This window comes from Telmatherina bonti, assembly GCF_933228915.1.
Source record: "Telmatherina bonti genome assembly, chromosome: 7".
NCBI classification, from domain to species: domain Eukaryota; kingdom Metazoa; phylum Chordata; class Actinopteri; order Atheriniformes; family Telmatherinidae; genus Telmatherina; species Telmatherina bonti.
The window spans coordinates 624,968-644,868 of NC_136625.1; the positions used below are offsets into that span (position 1 = coordinate 624,968).

At 39.1% G+C, this 19,901-nt stretch overlaps 1 protein-coding gene across 1 annotated transcript in view; it reads left to right on the plus strand.

Moving 5' to 3' along the window:
* LOC306758067 (uncharacterized protein) overlaps positions 1-19,901 on the plus strand; it is a gene marked incomplete at both ends in the record, with an annotated part of 145,945 nt that overhangs the window by 59,465 nt on the left and 66,579 nt on the right. The window contains one exon of the mRNA XM_079243283.1: positions 7,851-7,916. Coding sequence (XP_079099409.1) covers positions 7,851-7,916 — 66 coding nt within the window. The remainder of the gene's footprint in view (positions 1-7,850; positions 7,917-19,901) is intronic.

Here is a 19,901-nt window from a genome sequence, read left to right on the forward strand (position 1 = left end):
GTCGGCTTTCAGGAACACCAGTCTGACTCCAGGTCCTCGTTCCGGTTCTCCGGTCGGCTTTCAGGAACACCAGTCTGACTCCAGGTCCTCGTTCCGGTTCTCCGGTCGGCTTTCAGGAACACCAGTCTGACTCCAGGTCCTCGTTCCGGTTCTCCGGTCGGCTTTCAGGAACACCAGTCTGACTCCAGGTCCTCGTTCCGGTTCTCCGGTCGGCTTTCAGGAACACCAGTCTGACTCCAGGTCCTCGTTCCGGTTCTCCGGTCGGCTTTCAGGAACACCAGTCTGACTCCAGGTCCTCGTTCCGGTTCTCCGGTCGGCTTTCAGGAACACCAGTCTGACTCCAGGTCCTCGTTCCGGTTCTCCGGTCGGCTTTCAGGAACACCAGTCTGACTCCACGTCCTCGTTCCGGTTCTCCGGTCGGCTTTCAGGAACACCAGTCTGACTCCAGGTCCTCGTTCCGGTTCTCCGGTCGGCTTTCAGGAACACCAGTCTGACTCCAGGTCCTCGTTCCGGTTCTCCGGTCGGCTTTCAGGAACACCAGTCTGACTCCAGGTCCTCGTTCCGGTTCTCCGGTCAGTGTAGGAGACATAGATGAGGAGGAGGTGCACGGTGCATTAGTGTGTGTGGCAGAGGTGGTGGTTTGTGTGTGATTGGGCGTGTGCTTGCACAGAGGTGTATAAAGGCGCATACTTACCTGGGAAACAGATGACAGAGCAAGGGTGGGGTAGTCGCCATAATTTTGTTGACCGCTATCCACACATTCATACATCATTTCTGTCTGTTATCTCCCTGGTTAAACAATCCATTCATTCAATCTTGATTGCGCTGTTATAGCTTGGAGACGCAATAAAGGATTAAACGCATCCCTGGATTTCAGCGTATTCTGTCAAGACAACGTCCTCGCGTGTCACAAATAAGCGAACAGGAGGACCCCACCCAAACTCTCAGCGGCAAAGGTGGTTTGGAAGCCGCAACATTCTGTCAACAAAAATCGGCGTTTAATGAAATCATTAAGCCGCTTGCGAGCACCAAAGAGCCAAGTCATCACACAACGACTGGATCGAATACGAAGGAACCACAGCTAAGTGCCGCACAGGTTACACCACGTCATCCTTACACCTGGGAACAGGTAGGCTGAATCTGTTCAAGTTTGGATGGAGGATTCCTCTTCATGGAAATGCGTGATGCCAAATGAGGACTAAGTTGTGAGAGGATGTTACGCTGGTTGTCACGGCACATTGATGGTGGCCTAAACCGGAGTTTTGTGGGATTGTGATGTCGGGACTTTGTGGCATAAGTACGTGGCGGCTGGTGGTGTCTGAAGACCTGATTGTGGAGACGTTTGGATTGAATTTGCTTTGCATGAATTCAAATGCAGTGTCTATAGATGGATTTTGGATGCTCTTTATGAACTGTGATCGTGTTGCTCTACGCAATAAAATCAGACGGAAATGAGTCGCATACTCTCAGGATGAATGTCCAAATATGGAAAAGGGAAAAAGAGAAATTAAACTGACGGTCAAAGCGCTGGAGAATAAAATTGAACGGCTCCAGCATGACCGCAAAAGTGTGGTTAATAAACTCAAATCACTTATTCTGCAAATAAAGGCGCACATGAAATCAAAGGATAGTGCGGCTGAAATCTTTTCACAACTGGACAACTTGAACGCACTATGTAAAAGGGCCACAGACCTACACAACGAGTTACTTCCACTACTTCCTGAAGATGAATATACAAAACAGAATGACTGGTTTAACAGCATTATGGATCACAGCGATGCATTCAGGGAACAAGTGGAGAAATGGACACAGGAAAATTCACATGTAAACTCAAATACAATATTATTTCAAAGAAATATTGCTGAACAACCATCACAGGATATAAATTACGCAGAACAAGCTCCTGTCAAAAACGACAAACACATGCCTGCTGCTGCTCCCCCAGTACCTGGATCCACTGCACAAGACCTTCCGGACGAACTGCGGCCTTGTGACAGCATCTCAAATGCAGACAAGAGTTTACGCTCATCTGCTTATTCAAAGGCTGAAAGAAACCTTGCAATTCTGGCAATAAAACAAAAGGCATTAAAGGAAAAATACGCACTAGCTGAAGAAGAGTTACAATTGCGCAAAAGACGTGAACAGCTGCTGCTGGAGAACAAAATTGCTGAAGAAATGGCAAAGCTAAGCAATATAAAATCACAAAGCAGCATTGGCCGTAAATCAAAGTCACAGGTTTCAGATGGGATGAATTCCTATTATGAAAAAACACGCTCGAAACAACTAAATGTCAATGCAACTGAATTTGTGCCGCCATTGCCATTTGAATAAAAATGCAATGCAGTTGAAACCACACATCCAGCTGTGAAATCAAAAGTCACACACCTACCAGAAACAAATCAGCCCCCAGGTCCTTCTTACATGCTCCAACGTTATTTAATGGCTCCTGAAGATCTGATAACAAATGTTACACAAACTGACTCTTCACAAAATTACAGTGTACTAGATATTATGAGAAAGCAAAATGAAATTACCACACTTCTGATGCAGCAACAGTGTCTTTCAGCACTCCCCAGAAGGGAAATTCCTGTTTTCGATGGCAATCCGCTCAAATACCATTCATTTATTAAAGCTTTTGAAAATGGAGTCGAACGAAACACAAATAACAGCTGTGATAGGCTCTATTTTCTTGAACATTACACCAAAGGACAAGCAAAGGAGTTGGTGAGGAGTTGTCAGCATATGGAGTCAGACAGAGGATTCGTCAAGGCAAAGGCTCTATTAAGAGAACATTATGGTAATGAGCAAAAGGTGGCAGCAGCATACATGGAGAGAGCTTTGTCATTAAAACAGAGGATGTGAGGACCCTCCAGGAGTACAGTCTTTTCTTGCGTGGATGCTGTAACGCCATGGAAGATGTGCAGTATTTAAATGATCTGGACACTCCCACAAACATGATGGAGATCATCAAAAAACTGCCCTACAATCTCAGAGACCGCTGGAGGAACCACACATGTGACCTGCAAGAAAACAATAGAAGAGCAAGGTTTTTGGATATTAACAACTTTGTAGAAAAGCAGGTGAAAATCTTGACAGACCCCGTGTTTGGAAACATCCAGGATACAGCTACATTAAGACAAATGAAACACCAACCGTCCCCTCGCTCTAACATCAGAGGAACCAGCTTTGCTACCACAGTAAATCAGGTGGAGCAAAAAACCCCGTTTGTGAAAAACGCCAAGGATATGAGGCTATCGGCAAAGATCTGTCCCTGCTGCACTGGAGGACACACATTAGATGTGTGTGCACGGTTGGACAGAATGGCACACAAAGAGAAAATAGACTTCCTGAAGGAAAATGGTGCCTGTTTTCGCTGTCTGTGTACAGGACACATCAGCAGGAATTGCCAAAGGAAGATATTCTGCTCTAAGTGTGGCCAAAAACATCCTACTGTGCTTCATAAGCACAGCGTGGCAATGACTGAGAAGGCTGAAAGCAGCATTCAAGTGACAGTGGATAGTACCGTGGTTTCAAGTGGACTTACAGGGGCTGGTGACATGGATTGTAAGCTCCCTATTGTGCCAGTCCAAGTGAAGGCAAAAACGGGAAATAAGATCATTCTCACATATGCTTTCCTGGACCAGGGAAGTACTGCAGTGTTCTGTACGGAGAGACTGAAGCAGAAGCTCAATTTGTCTGGGAAAAGAACTAGTATTCTCCTGAGAACAATGGGCCAGGAAAAGGTGGTTGATAACTACACCGTGCCAGAGCTAGAGGTGGCAGCACTTGAAGGGGACATCTTCACTGAACTACCAAAAGCGTACACTCAGATGTCAATGTCAGTCCACACAGCAAACATACCCAGAAATAAAGATCTGACAAGGTGGCCATATTTAAAACATCTCTCCTTACCACAGATTCGGGCTGGAATAGACTTGCTGATTGGAACAAATGTCCCAAGAGCCATGGAGTCACTGGAGGTCATTCTTAGCAAGCATAATGGGCCGTACGCAGTGAGGACAGTGCTGGGCTGGACCGTGAATAGACCACTAACAGGAAATGGTGGAGAGGCCAATCACTGTAAGCAGCCAGTAACTGTAAATCGTGTGTCCATTGTGAATCTGGATGAACTGTGGCAACAACAATTTAAGATGGACTTTCCAGAATCTGCTGTGGGGGAACAGTTGGGTCTGTCCAGGGAAGACCTGAAGTTCATGGACATGGTTGCAAAATCAGCACCAGTCTGACTCCAGGTCCTCGGTCCGGTTCTCCGGTCGGCTTTCAGGAACAACAGTCTGACTCTAGGTCCTCGTTATGGTTCTCCGGTCTGACTCCAGGTCCTCGTTCCGGTTCTCCGGTCGGCTTTCAGGAACACCAGTCTGACTCCAGGTCCTCGTTCCGGTTCTCCGGTCGGCTTTCAGGAACACCAGTCTGACTCCAGGTCCTCGTTCCGGTTCTCCAGTCGGCTTTCAGGAACACCAGTCTGACTCTAGGTCCTCGTTATGGTTCTCCGGTCTGACTCCAGGTCCTCGTTCCGGTTCTCCGGTCGGCTTTCAGGAACACCAGTCTGACTCCAGGTCCTCGTTATGGTTCTCCGGTCGGCTTTCAGGAACACCAGTCTGACTCCAGGTCCTCGTTCCGGTTCTCCGGTCGGCTTTCAGGAACACCAGTCTGACTCCAGGTCCTCGTTCCGGTTCTCCGGTCGGCTTTCAGGAACACCAGTCTGACTCCAGGTCCTCGTTCCGGTTCTCCGGTCGGCTTTCAGGAACACCAGTCTGACTCCAGGTCCTCGTTCCGGTTCTCCAGTCGGCTTTCAGGAACAACAGTCTGACTCTAGGTCCTCGTTATGGTTCTCCGGTCTGACTCCAGGTCCTCGTTCTGGTTCTCCAGTCGGCTTTCAGGAACACCAGTCTGACTCCAGATCCTCGTTCCGGTTCTCCAGTCGGCTTTCAGGAACAACAGTCTGACTCTAGGTCCTCGTTATGGTTCTCCGGTCTGACTCCAGGTCCTCGTTCCGGTTCTCCAGTCGGCTTTCAGGAACACCAGTCTGACTCCAGGTCCTCGTTCCGGTTCTCCAGTCGGCTTTCAGGAACACCAGTCTGACTCCAGGTCCTCGTTATGGTTCTCCGGTCTGACTCCAGGTCCTCGTTATGGTTCTCCGGTCTGACTCCAGGTCCTCGTTCCGGTTCTCCAGTCGGCTTTCAGGAACACCAGTCTGACTCCAGGTCCTCGTTCCGGTTCTCCGGTCGGCTTTCAGGAACACCAGTCTGACTCCAGGTCCTCGTTCCGGTTCTCCAGTCGGCTTTCAGGAACACCAGTCTGACTCCAGGTCCTCGTTCCGGTTCTCCGGTCGGCTTTCAGGAACACCAGTCTGACTCCAGGTCCTCGTTCCGGTTCTCCGGTCGGCTTTCAGGAACACCAGTCTGACTCCAGGTCCTCGTTATGGTTCTCCGGTCTGACTCCAGGTCCTCGTTCCGGTTCTCCAGTCGGCTTTCAGGAACACCAGTCTGACTCCAGGTCCTCGTTCCGGTTCTCCAGTCGGCTTTCAGGAACAACAGTCTGACTCCAGGTCCTCGTTATGGTTCTCCGGTCTGACTCCAGGTCCTCGTTCCGGTTCTCCAGTCGGCTTTCAGGAACACCAGTCTGACTCCAGGTCCTCGTTCCGGTTCTCCAGTCGGCTTTCAGGAACAACAGTCTGACTCTAGGTCCTCGTTATGGTTCTCCAGTCGGCTTTCAGGAACACCAGTCTGACTCCAGGTCCTCGTTCCGGTTCTCCGGTCGGCTTTCAGGAACACCAGTCTGACTCCAGGTCCTCGTTCTGGTTCTCCAGTCGGCTTTCAGGAACACCAGTCTGACTCCAGGTCCTCGTTCCGGTTCTCCGGTCGGCTTTCAGGAACACCAGTCTGACTCCAGGTCCTCGTTCCGGTTCTCCAGTCGGCTTTCAGGAACACCAGTCTGACTCCAGGTCCTCGTTCCGGTTCTCCAGTCGGCTTTCAGGAACACCAGTCTGACTCCAGGTCCTCGTTCCGGTTCTCCAGTCGGCTTTCAGGAACAACAGTCTGACTCTAGGTCCTCGTTATGGTTCTCCAGTCGGCTTTCAGGAACACCAGTCTGACTCCAGGTCCTCGTTCCGGTTCTCCGGTCGGCTTTCAGGAACACCAGTCTGACTCCAGGTCCTCGTTCTGGTTCTCCAGTCGGCTTTCAGGAACACCAGTCTGACTCCAGGTCCTCGTTCCGGTTCTCCGGTCGGCTTTCAGGAACACCAGTCTGACTCCAGGTCCTCGTTCCGGTTCTCCGGTCGGCTTTCAGGAACACCAGTCTGACTCCAGGTCCTCGTTCCGGTTCTCCAGTCGGCTTTCAGGAACACCAGTCTGACTCCAGGTCCTCGTTCCGGTTCTCCAGTCGGCTTTCAGGAACACCAGTCTGACTCCAGGTCCTCGTTATGGTTCTCCGGTCTGACTCCAGGTCCTCGTTCCGGTTCTCCGGTCGGCTTTCAGGAACACCAGTCTGACTCCAGGTCCTCGTTCCGGTTCTCCGGTCGGCTTTCAGGAACACCAGTCTGACTCCAGGTCCTCGTTATGGTTCTCCGGTCTGACTCCAGGTCCTCGTTCCGGTTCTCCAGTCGGCTTTCAGGAACACCAGTCTGACTCCAGGTCCTCGTTCCGGTTCTCCAGTCGGCTTTCAGGAACAACAGTCTGACTCCAGGTCCTCGTTATGGTTCTCCGGTCTGACTCCAGGTCCTCGTTCCGGTTCTCCAGTCGGCTTTCAGGAACACCAGTCTGACTCCAGGTCCTCGTTCCGGTTCTCCAGTCGGCTTTCAGGAACAACAGTCTGACTCTAGGTCCTCGTTATGGTTCTCCAGTCGGCTTTCAGGAACACCAGTCTGACTCCAGGTCCTCGTTCCGGTTCTCCGGTCGGCTTTCAGGAACACCAGTCTGACTCCAGGTCCTCGTTCTGGTTCTCCAGTCGGCTTTCAGGAACACCAGTCTGACTCCAGGTCCTCGTTCCGGTTCTCCGGTCGGCTTTCAGGAACACCAGTCTGACTCCAGGTCCTCGGTCCGGTTCTCCAGTCGGCTTTCAGGAACAACAGTCTGACTCTAGGTCCTCGTTATGGTTCTCCGGTCTGACTCCAGGTCCTCGTTCCGGTTCTCCAGTCGGCTTTCAGGAACACCAGTCTGACTCCAGGTCCTCGTTCCGGTTCTCCGGTCGGCTTTCAGGAACACCAGTCTGACTCCAGGTCCTCGTTCCGGTTCTCCAGTCGGCTTTCAGGAACACCAGTCTGACTCCAGGTCCTCGTTCCGGTTCTCCAGTCGGCTTTCAGGAACAACAGTCTGACTCTAGGTCCTCGTTATGGTTCTCCGGTCTGACTCCAGGTCCTCGTTCTGGTTCTCCAGTCGGCTTTCAGGAACACCAGTCTGACTCCAGGTCCTCGTTCCGGTTCTCCGGTCGGCTTTCAGGAACACCAGTCTGACTCCAGGTCCTCGGTCCGGTTGTCCAGTCGGCTTTCAGGAACAACAGTCTGACTCTAGGTCCTCGTTATGGTTCTCCGGTCTGACTCCAGGTCCTCGTTCCGGTTCTCCAGTCGGCTTTCAGGAACACCAGTCTGACTCCAGGTCCTCGTTCCGGTTCTCCGGTCGGCTTTCAGGAACACCAGTCTGACTCCAGGTCCTCGTTCCGGTTCTCCGGTTGGCTTTCAGGAACACCAGTCTGACTCCAGGTCCTCGTTCCGGTTCTCCGGTCGGCTTTCAGGAACACCAGTCTGAAACCAGACACAGCAAACCAGACCACTTAAGAGTCTGATGGAAGACATGATGCTGATCAGAGATCAATAAGTTCTGTGTCTCCTGCAGGTTTTCCCGACAAACAGAAGAAGAAGCTGCTGTTCCTGGCCGGGACACTTCCTGTTCACTATGAAGGTCAGACTGGAAGCCATTTTCTTTCTGGTTCGACCAATCAGAGGACAGAATGCTATAAATATGTAAATTAGACAAAATAAACTTAAGAAGAGCTGAGTAAAGAAGAAATATTCTATTCTACTCTATTCTATTCTTTTCTATTCTACAGTCATGTACCACACACTTTTATCAAAAGCAACTTACTTGTGAGAACAGAGTACGAGCGAACTGTAAAATACCAGTACTACAGCAGTTAACAGTACTACAGTAGTAAACAGTACTGTAGCAGTAAACAGTGATATAGTATTAAACAGTACTACAGTAGTAAACAGGACTATAGTAGTAAACAGTACTACAGTAGTAAACAGGACTATAGTAGTAAACAGTACTACAGCAGTAAAGAATACTACAGTAGTAATACTAACAGTAGTATAGTAGTAAACAGGATTACAGCAGAAAACAGTACTACAGCAGTAAACAGTACTATAGTAGTAAACAGTACTATAGTAGGGAACAATACTACAGCATTAAACAGTACTATAGCAGTAAACAGTACTATAGTAGTAAACATTACTACAGTAGTAAAGAATACTACAGTAGTAAACAGTACTATAGCAGTAAACAGTCCCACAGTAGTAAACAGTACTATAGTAGTAAACATTAATACAGTAGTAAAGAATACTACAGTAGTAAACAGTACTACAGTAGTAAACAGTACTATAGCAGTAAACAGTTCTATAGTAGTAAACATTACTACAGCAGTAAACAATACTATAGTAGTAAACAGTACTACAATAGTAAACAGTAATACAGTCATAAACAGTACTATAGTAGTAAACAGTACGATAGTAGTAAACAATACTACAGTAGTAAACAGTACTATAGTAGTAAACAGAACTATAGTAGTAAACAGTCCCACAGTAGTAAACAGTACTATAGTAGTAAACATTACTACAGTAGTAAAGAATACTACAGTAGTAAACAGTACTACAGTAGTAAACAGTCCCACAGTAGTAAACAGGACTATAGTAGTAAACAATACTATGGCAGTGAACAGTACTACAGTAGTAAACAATACTACAGTAGTAAACAATACTACAGTAGTAAACAGTACTACAGTAGTAAACAGTACTACAGTAGTAAACAGTACTATAGTAGTAAACAGTACAATAGTAGTAAACAGTACTACAGTAGTAAACAGTAGTACAGTTGTAAACAGTAATACAGTCATAAACAGTACTATAGTAGTAAACAGTCCCACAGTAGTAAACAGGACTATAGTAGTAAACATTACTACAGCAGTAAACAATACTATAGTAGTAAACAGTACTACAATAGTAAACAGTAATACAGTCATAAACAGTACTATAGTAGTAAACAGTACGATAGTAGTAAACAATACTACAGTAGTAAACAGTACTATAGTAGTAAACAGTCCCACAGTAGTAAACAGTACTATAGTAGTAAACATTACTACAGTAGTAAAGAATACTACAGTAGTAAACAGTACTACAGTAGTAAACAGTACTATAGCAGTAAACAGTACTATAATAGTAAACAGTCCCACAGTAGTAAACAGGACTATAGTAGTAAACATTACTACAGTAGTAAAGAATACTACAGTAGTAAACAATACTATGGCAGTGAACAGTACTACAGTAGTAAACAGTACTACAGTAGTAAACAGTACTACAGTAGTAAACAGTACTATAGTAGTAAACAGTACAATAATAGTAAACAGTACAATAGTAGTAAACAGTACTACAGTAGTGAACAGTAGTACAGTTGTAAACAGTAATACAGTCATAAACAGTACTATAGTAGTAAACAGTCCCACAGTAGTAAACAGGACTATAGTAGTAAACATTACTACAGCAGTAAACAATACTATAGTAGTAAACAGTACTACAATAGTAAACAGTAATACAGTCATAAACAGTACTATAGTAGTAAACAGTACGATAGTAGTAAACAATACTACAGTAGTAAACAGTACTATAGTAGTAAACAGTCCCACAGTAGTAAACAGTACTATAGTAGTAAACATTACTACAGTAGTAAAGAATACTACAGTAGTAAACAGTACTACAGTAGTAAACAGTACTATAGCAGTAAACAGTACTATAATAGTAAACAGTCCCACAGTAGTAAACAGGACTATAGTAGTAAACATTACTACAGTAGTAAAGAATACTACAGTAGTAAACAATACTATGGCAGTGAACAGTACTACAGTAGTAAACAGTACTACAGTAGTAAACAGTACTACAGTAGTAAACAGTACTATAGTAGTAAACAGTACAATAATAGTAAACAGTACAATAGTAGTAAACAGTACTACAGTAGTGAACAGTAGTACAGTTGTAAACAGTAATACAGTCATAAACAGTACTATAGTAGTAAACAGTCCCACAGTAGTAAACAGGACTATAGTAGTAAACATTACTACAGCAGTAAACAATACTATAGTAGTAAACAGTACTACAATAGTAAACAGTAATACAGTCATAAACAGTACTATAGTAGTAAACAGTACGATAGTAGTAAACAATACTACAGCATTAAACAGTACTATAGCAGTAAACAGTACTATAGTAGTAAACATTACTACAGTAGTAAAGAATACTACAGTAGTAAACAGTACTATAGCAGTAAGCAGTACTATAGTAGTAAACAGTCCCACAGTAGTAAACAGTACTATAGTAGTAAACATTAATACAGTAGTAAAGAATACTACAGTAGTAAACAGTACTATAGTAGTAAACATTAATACAGTAGTAAAGAATACTAGAGTAGTAAACAGTACTACAGTAGTAAACAGTACTATAGCAGTGAACAGTACTATAGTAGTAAACAGTCCCACAGTAGTAAACATGACTATAGTAGTAAACATTACTACAGTAGTAAAGAATACTACAGTAGTAAACAGTACTATAGCAGTAAACAATACTACAGTAGTAAACAGTACTGCAGTAGTTAACAGTACTATAGTAGTAAACAGTACTATAGTAGGAAACAATACTACAGCAGTAAACAGTACTACAGCAGTAAAAAGTACTACAGTAGTAAACAATACAACAGCAGTAAACAGTACTACAGTAATAAATAGTACTATAGCAGTAAACAGGACTATAGTAGTAAACATTACTATAGTAGTAAAGAATACTACAGTAGTAAACAGAACTGTAGTAGTAAACAGTCCCACAGTAGTAAACAGTACTATAGTAGTAAACATTACTACAGTAGTAAAGAATACTACAGTAGTAAACAGTACTACAGTAGTAAACAGTACTATAGCAGTAAACAGTACTATAATAGTAAAGAATACTACAGTAGTAAACAATACTATGGCAGTGTACAGTACTACAGTAGTAAACAGTACTACAGTAGTAAACAGTACTACAGTAGTAAGCAGTACTATAGTAGTAAACAGTACAATAATAGTAAACAGTACAATAGTAGTAAACAGTACTACAGTAGTAAACAGTAGTACAGTTGTAAACAGTAATACAGTAATAAACAGTACTATAGTAGTAAACAGTCCCACAGTAGTAAACAGGACTATAGTAGTAAACATTACTACAGCAGTAAACAATACTATAGTAGTAAACAGTACTACAATAGTAAACAGTAATACAGTCATAAACAGTACTATAGTAGTAAACAGTACGATAGTAGTAAACAATACTACAGTAGTAAACAGTACTATAGTAGTAAACAGAACTATAGTAGTAAACAGTCCCACAGTAGTAAACAGTACTATAGTAGTAAACATTACTACAGTAGTAAAGAATACTACAGTAATAAACAGTACTACAGTAGTAAACAGTACTATAGCAGTAAACAGTACTATAATAGTAAACAGTCCCACAGTAGTAAACAGGACTATAGTAGTAAACATTACTACAGTAGTAAAGAATACTACAGTAGTAAACAATACTATGGCAGTGAACAGTACTACAGTAGTAAACAGTACTACAGTAGTAAACAGTACTACAGTAGTAAACAGTACTATAGTAGTAAACAGTACAATAATAGTAAACAATACAATAGTAGTAAACAGTACCACAGTAGTAAACAGTAGTACAGTTGTAAACAGTAATACAGTCATAAACAGTACTATAGTAGTAAACAGTCCCACAGTAGTAAACAGGACTATAGTAGTAAACATTACTACAGCAGTAAACAATACTATAGTAGTAAACAGTACTACAATAGTAAACAGTAATACAGTCATAAACAGTACTAAAGTAGTAAACAGTACGATAGTAGTAAACAATACTACAGTAGTAAACAGTACTATAGTAGTAAACAGAACTATAGTAGTAAACAGTCCCACAGTAGTAAACAGTACTATAGTAGTAAACATTACTACAGTAGTAAAGAATACTACAGTAGTAAACAGTACTACAGTAGTAAACAGTACTATAGCAGTAAACAGTACTATAATAGTAAACAGTCCCACAGTAGTAAACAGGACTATAGTAGTAAACATTACTACAGTAGTAAAGAATACTACAGTAGTAAACAATACTATGGCAGTGAACAGTACTACAGTAGTAAACAGTACTACAGTAGTAAACAGTACTACAGTAGTAAACAGTACTATAGTAGTAAACAGTACAATAATAGTAAACAGTACAATAGTAGTAAACAGTACTACAGTAGTAAACAGTAGTACAGTTGTAAACAGTAATACAGTCATAAACAGTACTATAGTAGTAAACAGTACGATAGTAGTAAACATTACTACAGTAGTAAAGAATACTACAGTAGTAAACAGTACTACAGTAGTAAACAGTACTATAGCAGTAAACAGTACTATAATAGTAAACAGTCCCACAGTAGTAAACAGGACTATAGTAGTAAACATTACTACAGTAGTAAAGAATACTACAGTAGTAAACAATACTATGGCAGTGAACAGTACTACAGTAGTAAACAGTACTACAGTAGTAAACAGTACTACAGTAGTAAGCAGTACTATAGTAGTAAACAGTACAATAATAGTAAACAGTACAATAGTAGTAAACAGTACTACAGTAGTAAACAGTAGTACAGTTGTAAACAGTAATACAGTAATAAACAGTACTATAGTAGTAAACAGTCCCACAGTAGTAAACAGGACTATAGTAGTAAACATTACTACAGCAGTAAACAATACTATAGTAGTAAACAGTACTACAATAGTAAACAGTAATACAGTCATAAACAGTACTATAGTAGTAAACAGTACAATAATAGTAAACAGTACAATAGTAGTAAACAGTACTACAGTAGTAAACAGTAGTACAGTAGTAAACAGTAATACAGTAATAAACAGTACTATAGTAGTAAACAGTCCCACAGTAGTAAACAGGACTATAGTAGTAAACATTACTACAGCAGTAAACAATACTATAGTAGTAAACAGTACTACAATAGTAAACAGTAATACAGTCATAAACAGTACTATAGTAGTAAACAGTACGATAGTAGTAAACAATACTACAGTAGTAAACAGTACTATAGTAGTAAACAGAACTATAGTAGTAAACAGTCCCACAGTAGTAAACAGTACTATAGTAGTAAACATTACTACAGTAGTAAAGAATACTACAGTAATAAACAGTACTACAGTAGTAAACAGTACTATAGCAGTAAACAGTACTATAATAGTAAACAGTCCCACAGTAGTAAACAGGACTATAGTAGTAAACATTACTACAGTAGTAAAGAATACTACAGTAGTAAACAATACTATGGCAGTGAACAGTACTACAGTAGTAAACAGTACTACAGTAGTAAACAGTACTACAGTAGTAAACAGTACTATAGTAGTAAACAGTACAATAATAGTAAACAATACAATAGTAGTAAACAGTACCACAGTAGTAAACAGTAGTACAGTTGTAAACAGTAATACAGTCATAAACAGTACTATAGTAGTAAACAGTCCCACAGTAGTAAACAGGACTATAGTAGTAAACATTACTACAGCAGTAAACAATACTATAGTAGTAAACAGTACTACAATAGTAAACAGTAATACAGTCATAAACAGTACTAAAGTAGTAAACAGTACGATAGTAGTAAACAATACTACAGTAGTAAACAGTACTATAGTAGTAAACAGAACTATAGTAGTAAACAGTCCCACAGTAGTAAACAGTACTATAGTAGTAAACATTACTACAGTAGTAAAGAATACTACAGTAGTAAACAGTACTACAGTAGTAAACAGTACTATAGCAGTAAACAGTACTATAATAGTAAACAGTCCCACAGTAGTAAACAGGACTATAGTAGTAAACATTACTACAGTAGTAAAGAATACTACAGTAGTAAACAATACTATGGCAGTGAACAGTACTACAGTAGTAAACAGTACTACAGTAGTAAACAGTACTACAGTAGTAAACAGTACTATAGTAGTAAACAGTACAATAATAGTAAACAGTACAATAGTAGTAAACAGTACTACAGTAGTAAACAGTAGTACAGTTGTAAACAGTAATACAGTCATAAACAGTACTATAGTAGTAAACAGTACGATAGTAGTAAACAATACTACAGCATTAAACAGTACTATAGCAGTAAACAGTACTATAGTAGTAAACATTACTACAGTAGTAAAGAATACTACAGTAGTAAACAGTACTATAGCAGTAAGCAGTACTATAGTAGTAAACAGTCCCACAGTAGTAAACAGTACTATAGTAGTAAACATTAATACAGTAGTAAAGAATACTACAGTAGTAAACAGTACTACAGTAGTAAACAGTTCTATAGTAGTAAACATTACTACAGTAGTAAAGAATACTAGAGTAGTAAACAGTACTACAGTAGTAAACAGTACTATAGCAGTAAACAGTACTATAGTAGTAAACAGGATTACAGCAGAAAACAGTACTACAGCAGTAAACAGTACTATAGTAGTAAACAGTACTATAGTAGGAAACATTACTACAGCATTAAACAGTACTATAGCAGTAAACAGTACTATAGTAGTTAACATTACTACAGTAGTAAAGAATACTACAGTAGTAAACAGTACTATAGCAGTAAACAGTACTATAGTAGTAAACAGTCCCACAGTAGTAAACAGTACGATAGTAGTAAACAATACTACAGCATTAAACAGTACTATAGCAGTAAACAGTACTATAGTAGTAAACATTACTACAGTAGTAAAGAATACTACAGTAGTAAACAGTACTATAGCAGTAAGCAGTACTATAGTAGTAAACAGTCCCACAGTAGTAAACAGTACTATAGTAGTAAACATTAATACAGTAGTAAAGAATACTACAGTAGTAAACAGTACTATAGCAGTAAACAGTACTATAGTAGTAAACAGTCCCACAGTAGTAAACAGGACTATAGGAGTAAACATTACTACAGTAGTAAAGAATACTACAGTAGTAAACAGTACTATAGCAGTAAACAGTACTACAGTAGTAAACAGTACTGCAGTAGTTAACAGTACTATAGTAGTAAACAGTACTATAGTAGGAAACAGTACTATAGTAGGAAACAATACTACAGCAGTAAACAGTACTACAGCAGTAAAAAGTACTACAGTAGTAAACAATACAACAGCAGTAAACAGTACTACAGTAATAAATAGTACTATAGCAGTAAACAGGACTATAGTAGTAAACATTACTACAGTAGTAAAGAATACTACAGTAGTAAACAGAACTATAGTAGTAAACAGTCCCACAGTAGTAAACAGTACTATAGTAGTAAACATTACTACAGTAGTAAAGAATACTACAGTAGTAAACAGTACTACAGTAGTAAACAGTACTATTGCAGTAAACAGTACCATAATAGTAAACAGTCCCACAGTAGTAAACAGGACTATAGTAGTAAACATTACTACAGTAGTAAAGAATACTACAGTAGTAAACAATACTATGGCAGTGAACAGTACTACAGTAGTAAACAGTACTACAGTAGTAAACAGTACTACAGTAGTAAACAGTACTATAGTAGTAAACAGTACAATAATAGTAAACAGTACTACAGTAGTAAACAGTACTATAGTAGTAAACAGTACAATAATAGTAAACAGTACAATAGTAGTAAACAGTACTACAGTAGTGAACAGTAGTACAGTTGTAAACAGTAATACAGTCATAAACAGTACTATAGTAGTAAACAGTCCCACAGTAGTAAACAGGACTATAGTAGTAAACATTACTACAGCAGTAAACAATACTATAGTAGTAAACAGTACTACAATAGTAAACAGTAATACAGTCATAAACAGTACTATAGTAGTAAACAGTACGATAGTAGTAAACAATACTACAGTAGTAAACAGTACTATAGTAGTAAACAGTACTATAGTAGGAAACAATACTACAGCATTAAACAGTACTATAGCAGTAAACAGTACTATAGTAGTAAACATTACTACAGTAGTAAAGAATACTACAGTAGTAAACAGTACTATAGCAGTAAGCAGTACTATAGTAGTAAACAGTCCCACAGTAGTAAACAGTACTATAGTAGTAAACATTAATACAGTATTAAAGAATACTACAGTAGTAAACAGTACTACAGTAGTAAACAGTTCTATAGTAGTAAACATTACTACAGTAGTAAATAATACTAGAGTAGTAAACAGTACTACAGTAGTAAACAGTACTATAGCAGTAAACAGTACTATAGTAGTAAACAGGATTACAGCAGAAAACAGTACTACAGCAGTAAACAGTACTATAGTAGTAAACAGTACTATAGTAGGAAACAATACTACAGCATTAAACAGTACTATAGCAGGAAACAGTACTATAGTAGTAAACATTACTACAGTAGTAAAGAATACTACAGTAGTAAACAGTCCTATAGCAGTAAACAGTACTATAGTAGTAAACAGTCCCACAGTAGTAAACAGTACTATAGTAGTAAACATGAATACAGTAGTAAAGAATACTATAGTAGTAAACAGTACTACAGTAGTAAACAGTACTATAGCAGTAAAAAGTTCTATAGTAGTAAACATTACTACAGTAGTAAATAATACTAGAGTAGTAAACAGTACTACAGTAGTAAACAGTGCTATAGCAGTAAACAGTACTATAGTAGTGAACAGTCCCACAGTAGTAAACAGTACTATAGTAGTAAACATTTCTACAGTAGTAAAGAATACTACAGTAGTAAACAGTACTACAGCAGTAAACAGTACTACAGTAGTAAACAGTACTATAGCAGTAAACAGTACTATAGTAGTAAACAGTCCCACAGTAGTAAACAGTACTATAGTAGTAAACATTAATACAGTAGTAAAGAATACTACAGTAGTAAACAGTACTGTAGCAGTAAACAGTACTATAGTAGTAAACAGTCCCCCAGTATTAAACAGGACTATAGTAGTAAACATTACTACAGTAGTAAAGAATACTACAGTAGTAAACAGTACTACAGCAGTAAACAATACTACAGTAGTAAACAGTACTGCAGTAGTAAACAGTACTATAGTAGTAAACAGTACTATAGTAGGAAACAATACTACAGCAGTAAACAGGACTATAGTAGTAAACATTACTACAGTAGTAAAGAATACTACAGTAGTAAACGATACTATGGCAGTCAACAATACTACAGTGGTAAACAGTACTACAGTAGTAAACAGTACTACAGTAGTAAACAGTACTATAGTAGTAAACAGTACAGTAATAGTAAACAGTACAATAGTAGTAAACAGTAGTACAGTTGTAAACAGTAATACAGTAATAAACAGTACTATAGTAGTAAACAGTCCCACAGTAGTAAACAGGACTATAGTAGTAAACAGTACTACAATAGTAAACAGTAATACAGTAATAAACAGTACTATAGTAGTAAACAGTCCCACAGTAGTAAACAGGACTATAGTAGTAAACAGTACTACAATAGTAAACAGTAATAGTCATAAACAGAACTATAGTAGTAAACAGTACGATAGTAGTAAATAATACTACAGTAGTAAACAGTACTATAGTAGTAAACAGTACTATAGTAGGAAACAATACTACAGCATTAAACAGTACTATAGCAGTAAACAGTACTATAGTAGGAAACAATACTACAGCAGTAAACAGTACTACAGCAGTAAAACGTACTACAGTAGTAAACAATGCAACAGCAGTAAACAGTACTACAGTAGTAAATAGTACTATAGCAGTAAACAGGACTATAGTAGTAAACATTACTACAGTAGTAAAGAATACTACAGTAGTAAACAGAACTATAGTAGTAAACAGTCCCACAGTAGTAAACAGTACTATAGTAGTAAACATTACAGTAGTAAAGAATACTACAGTAGTAAACAGTACTACAATAGTAAACAGTAATACAGTAATAAACAGTACTATAGTAGTAAACAGTACTATAGCAGTAAACAGTACTATAATAGTAAACAGTCCCACAGTAGTAAACAGGACTATAGTAGTAAACATTACTACAGTAGTAAAGAATACTACAGTAGTAAACAATACTATGGCAGTGAACAGTACTACAGTGGTAAACAGTACTACAATAGTAAACAGTAATACAGTAATAAACAGTACTATAGTAGTAAACAGTACTATAGCAGTAAACAGTACTATAATAGTAAACAGTCCCACAGTAGTAAACAGGACTATAGTAGTAAACATTACTACAGTAGTAAAGAATACTACAGTAGTAAACAATACTATGGCAGTGAACAGTACTACAGTGGTAAACAGTACTACAGTAGTAAACAGTACTACAGTAGTAAACAGTACTATAGTAGTAAACAGTACAATAGTAAACAGTACAATAGTAGTAAACAGTACTACAATAGTAAACAGTAATACAGTAATAAACAGTACTATAGTAGTAAACAGTACGATAGTAGTAAACAGTACTATAGTAGTGAACAGTACGATAGTAGTAAACAATACTAAAGTAGTAAACAGTACTATAGTAGTAAACAGTACTATAGTAGGAAACAATACTACAGCATTAAACAGTACTATAGCAATAAACAGTACTATAGTAGTAAACAGTCCCACAGTAGTAAACAGTACTATAGCAATAAACAGTACTATAGTAGTAAACCGTACTACAGTAGTAAACAGTACTATAGCAGTAAACAGTTCTATAGTAATAAACATTACTACAGTAGTAAAGAATACTAGAGTAATAAACAGTTCTACAGTAGTAAACAGTACTATAGCAGTAAACAGTACTATAGTAGTAAACATTCCCACAGTAGTAAACAGTACTACAGTAGTAAACAGTACTATAGTAGTAAACAGTACTATAATAGTAAACAATACCATCTTAGTAAACAATACCACAGCAGTCAACAGTGCTATAATTGTAAATAGTATGATAATAGTAAACAGTACTATAGCAGTAAACAGTACTATAGTAGTAAACAGTACTATAATCGCAAACAGTACTATAATAGCAAAAAGTACTACAGCAGTAAACAGTACTATAGTATTAAACAGTACAACAGTCGTAAACTGTATTATAATATTAAACAGTACTATAATAGCAAAAGGTACTACAGCAGTGAACAGTACTACAGTAGTAAACAGTACTACAGTAGTAAACGGTACTACAGTAGTAAACAATACTACAGTAGTAAACAGTACTATAGTAGTAAACAGTACTATAGTAGGAAACAATACTACAGCATTAAACAGTACTATAGCAGTAAACAGTACTATAGTAGTAAACAGTACTACAGCAATAAACAGTACTGTAGCAGTAAACAGTACTACAGCTGTAAAAAATACTATAGTATAAAACAGTACTACAGCAGTAAACAGTATTATAGCAGTAAACAGTACTACAGCAGTAAACAGTAATATAGTAATAAACAGTACTACAGCAGTAAACAGTACTATAGTAGCAAACAGTACTACAGCAGTAAACAGTAATATAGTAATAAACAGTACTATGCTAGTAAACAGTACCACAGAGGTTAACAGTACTACTGTGGTAAACAATACTATCGTAGTAAACAATACTACAGCAGTAAAGAGTACTACAATAGTC